At 43.5% G+C, this 4,994-nt stretch overlaps 1 protein-coding gene across 2 annotated transcripts in view; it reads left to right on the plus strand.

The window, feature by feature from the left end:
* NRP1 (neuropilin 1) overlaps positions 1 to 4,994 on the plus strand; it is a 160,459-nt gene that overhangs the window by 148,289 nt on the left and 7,176 nt on the right. For both annotated transcript variants that reach the window (XM_023218148.2, XM_023218149.2), the window contains 2 exons: positions 2,486 to 2,757; positions 3,251 to 3,347. In XM_023218148.2, coding sequence (XP_023073916.1) covers positions 2,486 to 2,757; positions 3,251 to 3,347 — 369 coding nt within the window. The remainder of the gene's footprint in view (positions 1 to 2,485; positions 2,758 to 3,250; positions 3,348 to 4,994) is intronic.

The following is a 4,994-nucleotide window of genomic DNA, read 5'->3' on the forward strand; positions in this document are numbered from 1 at the left end:
TTATTTATTTATTTATTTATTTATTTATTTATTTATTTATTTATTTAAGACAGGGCCTCCGTTGCCTAGGCTGGAGTGCAGTGGTGTGATCTTGGCTCACTGCAACCTCCACCTCCCAGGTTCTAGCGATTCTCCTGTCTCAGCCTCCCAAGTAGCCGTACTCCCAGCTACTTAGGACTACAGCTATGTAGGAGCTACTACAGATGCCCACCAGCATGCGTGGTTACTTTTTGCATTTTTGGTAAAGACATAGTTTCGTCATGTTGGCCAGGCTGGTCTCGAGCTCCTAACCTCAGGTGATCCAGCCACCTTGGCCTCTCAAAGTACTGGGATTACAGGCGTGGGCCACCGCACCTGGCCACACAAGCATATTCAAAGACCACAGTGTGAGAGGGCAGGGACCATAAGAACTTCCTTAGGCAGAGGATTCTTGAAATCTGGCTTCTCTCCCAGTGCACTGAACAGGCATCATTTGAGAAGCCCTGTTACCTGGCAGATGCTATGTTGGGCACTGGAAATACAGGTATGAAGGAGGGAGTCCCTGTGCTTGAGGAACTCGCGGTCTGGTTGTGGGTAGGAAGTGATCATGGTGCAGCTGAGTGAGGATGTCCAATGGGAGAGCATCCCTCTACCTACATCCACTTCCCTCCTTCTTTCTAACACCCATTCTCTGACTGGCCTCAATAAACTTCGAGCAGTGAGCTCAATAAGTGGGATTAAGACATGGCAGCAGCATTGCCAATTTCAGTCTTTTTTCCATAAGATTAGGGGGACGGAGGCACAATGGGTGTATTTTTTTCCCATCTTGGTGGATTCGTCACAGTGAAATGGCACCATCCCACACACAGGTGATCACATCTTGATAAATTAGTGGGCAAAACAAATCCTAAGCGTGAATGGATCAGCTCAGTCACAGAGGACACCCTGCAAGGTCGGAGAGCAAGAGGGACATTCATCCTGCAGTATCAAACCTACTAGAGTGGCTAGAGTTGCCATTTGTGAACACCCTTCCCTTACGATTCCACCCACTGGTTTGAAGAAGGGTGGGCTCTCACATAAGCAGCCAGGTAAGGAAAGGAAACTGCCTGCGAACACATCCACATCCACCTGGACACTGATGACACAGGCGAGCAGAGAGGAGTGTGTGCCCACGTGTGCACACTGAGAAAGCACCTTGCAAACACACAAGCCTCTTGGGCAACAAACACAACCTCCTGCTGCCCACTGAGGCCCGAGCAGCAGATTCACACTTAATCAGGTGAGGCGTTAGAGAAGATGATTTCTATTTGCAAAGGCAACAGTGAAACATGAGTTGTGTGTTTAGACCGGATGGTGGCAAGGAGGAAATGTTCCCAGTGGGTGTCATTAAAAGCAAAGCCAAGAGAAAGTCCTCGCAGTTCAGCAAGTGTCTGTGTTGCCAAAATGGCACTTTCTAATGAACCACAACAAGGCAACTTTCCTCTCCTTGAGCCAGAAGCCCACATCAAATAGGAGCAGGGCTCACAGGAGAGATGCAAGTTCTCAGGTGTGTTTAAGGAATTCAAAAACGATGAAAACAAACTACGGGAAAAATAATCTGAACTTGAAAAAGGTTTTTTAAAAGATGACTACATTATTAGGAAAAACTACAGATTTATGATTATCAAGGAGTCATAGTGACAGAAGTTTCATTAATCAGAATTCCTGCTGCTCAAATGATAAATAAAAATACATCTCAATGATTTCATTTAATGCATGTGTTCACACGGATGCTGCTGTGCGATCTTAAAGTTGCATGAAAACAGGGTTTCTTAGGCCCAGCGTGGTGAATCATGCCTGTAATCCCAGCATTTTGGGAGGCCAGTGTGGGAGGATTGCTTGAGGCCAGGAGTTTGAGACTAGCCTGGGAAACACAGAAAGACTCTATCTCTAATTACAAAAACACATTAATCTTTTTAAGAACTAGCTGAGCATGGTGGCATGGGCCCATAATCATAGCTACTCGGAATGTTGAGGCAGGATGATCACTTGAACCAAGGAGTTTGAGGCTGCAGTGAGCTACGATCGCACCACTGCATCCCAACCTGGGCAACAGGAGTGTCTAAACATAACAGATAAATAAATAAATAAATAAGGTTTCTTCCTAGAGAGCCAGGCGTTTTCAGTCCAGGCTATGCACAGACATTGCTTTCAGTTTGCTTGTGATGGTGCAAATGCCAGCTTGAGCCATAGCCTGTGTCCATATGAAAATGTATTCCATTATAAGTAGTATCCTAATTAGTGCCACTCAGCCTTCTGCTAATCAAATGTCCATTTTGCAGGAGCTGAGAGCAGGGCCTCAGGTGCCCATGAGGTCCCCAAGTATGCACACTTCTCCCTTTCCACTACATATTTGAGTTCTTGGCACTCAGCGCAGGAAGCTTTTGATTAGTGAGACTCGAAATAAGAGAGATAAAAGTGTGGTAATCCTGGCCACTCTCCCTAACACAGTTCTTTGTCACAGCAGGAGATGGCAACTTCCTCTATTCCCAAGCTGATGAAAATCAGAAGGGCAAAGTGGCTCGCCTGGTGAGCCCTGTGGTTTATTCCCAGAACTCTGCCCACTGCATGACCTTCTGGTATCACATGTCTGGGTCCCACGTCGGCATACTCAGGGTCAAACTGCGCTACCAGAAGCCAGAGGAGTACGATCAGGTGGTCTGGACGGTCACTGGACACCAAGGTGACCACTGGAAGGAAGGACGTGTCTTGCTCCACAAGTCTCTGAAACTTTATCAGGTATGACCTCTTCCCAAGGCTGGGGAGGGCAGTGGCTGCAGGAATACTGAGATGATATGTTGGAGGTTGTGCAAATGAGATGCGAGAATTATTCTGAAATTATTTCCAGTGTTTCCCAACCCTGAGATATTGCTGCAATGATAACCACCTTCATAGCAGATTTCACAGTCTCCTATGTTGCAGGAATAGAACCAATTTGCTGAGAAAGAACACAAAGGACTTCCATGTCATCTATTTCTGGGCTTTCACAATGTATCATTCCTTTTGTTTGCTGCTTTCTCCCATTTTAAAGTTTGTATTATAAAAAGAGAGTGTGAGGAGAAGGTGCATGCCATCACCAGGCAGCTAATGTGGATTGATGAGTGAAGTGTGTGCTTACACTGAACCTGATGAATTTAATTTATGTGTCATAGCGGGAGCTGAACAAGCATTTGTAAACTCTGCCACGTGAGATGAGCATTTCAATACTGTGAAAATGATCTTATTTTGTTAGGTGATTTTCGAGGGCGAAATCGGAAAAGGAAACCTTGGTGGGATTGCTGTGGATGACATTAGTATTAATAACCACATTTCACAAGAAGATTGTGCAAGTAAGTAAGAGCAAGTAGAAACCAATGGAGTACTTGCCCAGGGCAAGACTCTTGCCAAAGTGGTGGTCTTTGTTTTGCCCATTTCTACTTAGAATTTCCGTGTGACCTCTCGGCACATCATAGGAAATGCATATTCTGGTGCAACAGGGCATAAAATCAGCCCAATTTACCTGTGGCTGTCCCGTCATCTACCCTAGGTCCTTCATAATGTCTGCTTGATACCTACAAAACTCCACAAATAATGCAGAATCCAAAGATTATAGCTAAGAAGACCCAGCTTACAAGCTGTATATGCCATACCGAAACATTTTGACCAACAACGGAAAGTCAGACGTTGGATAATTCCAAATATCTGAGTGTATAAACAAAACAGCAAGCCCCTAAAAACTTTGATCAGGACAAGTTTAATTAAGAATACATTGTTAATGAACCATAGAAGCCATAATTCTTTGCTTTATTACAAATAAGTAGATGTTTCTGACTTTTAAAATAGCTGAAATGGCTTAAAAGACTTGAATGAAATTCATAAACTTGGCCTAGTATTTCAGAGTTGGTCTTTATGGTTCTTGTACTAGGTGGATGTAAGACATAGAAAACCAATTCATATTCCCTAGTTCTTGATATATAATTACAAATAGCATTACTAATGGCAGTGTAATAGCATGGCAATTAATCTTAAGCTCCATTTGCTACATTGAAACTTTTGTTATACATCATTATATAATACAATGTTAATTATAACAAAATGGGATAAGCCTATTGGGCAAATTTAAGACAAAGGAGGCCTGTTGGCTGTAATGGGAGTTTGGTCATTTCAGCAACTTACAAAGCTTTTATTATATAATATATTGAATATATATAATCCGTAAAGTGGCAATAATTTGATAGGATCCATTGAAGAAATTGGGCAAAAAAAGGAGCAATGAATAAAGGCTTGCTTCTTCATACTATTAAAGGGAATCTGCTTAGCGCCACCCTACTTAGCAAATCTTCACAAGAATGATAAGGCTTAATAGTTTAGCTGCAACTCCTTTACAAATTACCCACATCCATATCTACACTGCTGTTAAAATGTGTGTTTCATGTAGTAACACAGTGTCTGTGATATCTTCACTTCTCCATTCCAAAGTGAGAATGATGATGGTGATGTTTTGGGATGTAAGAGCAAACTCCACATACTAAAACAAAGAAACGAAATTCAATTCAGTTCAACAAGTTCTGACCACATACCATATGCAAAGCAGCATGCGGATGCTCCAGTGAAAGTACATGGCTGAGCCAGGCGCAGTGGCTCATGCCTGTCATCCCAACACTTTGGGAGGCCGAGGTGGGAGGATCATTTGAGGCCAGTAGTTTAGGACCAGCCTGGCCAACATAGCAAAACCCCATCTCTACTAAAAAAAAATACAAAAATTAGCTGGGCGTGGTGGCACGCACCTGTAGTAATCCCAGCTACTTGGGAGGCTGAGGCAGGAGAACTGCTTGAACCCAGGAGGCAGAAGTTGCAGTGAGCCAAGATCATGCCAGTGTACTCCAGCCTAGGCGACAGAGCAAGACCCCATTTCAAAAAAAGAAAGGGAGAGAAAAGGAAGGAAAGAAGGAAGGAAGGAAGGAAGGAAGGAAGGAAGGAAGGAAGGAAGGAAGGAA

The sequence above is a fragment of the Piliocolobus tephrosceles genome, chromosome 9 (assembly GCF_002776525.5).
Source record: "Piliocolobus tephrosceles isolate RC106 chromosome 9, ASM277652v3, whole genome shotgun sequence".
NCBI classification, from domain to species: domain Eukaryota; kingdom Metazoa; phylum Chordata; class Mammalia; order Primates; family Cercopithecidae; genus Piliocolobus; species Piliocolobus tephrosceles.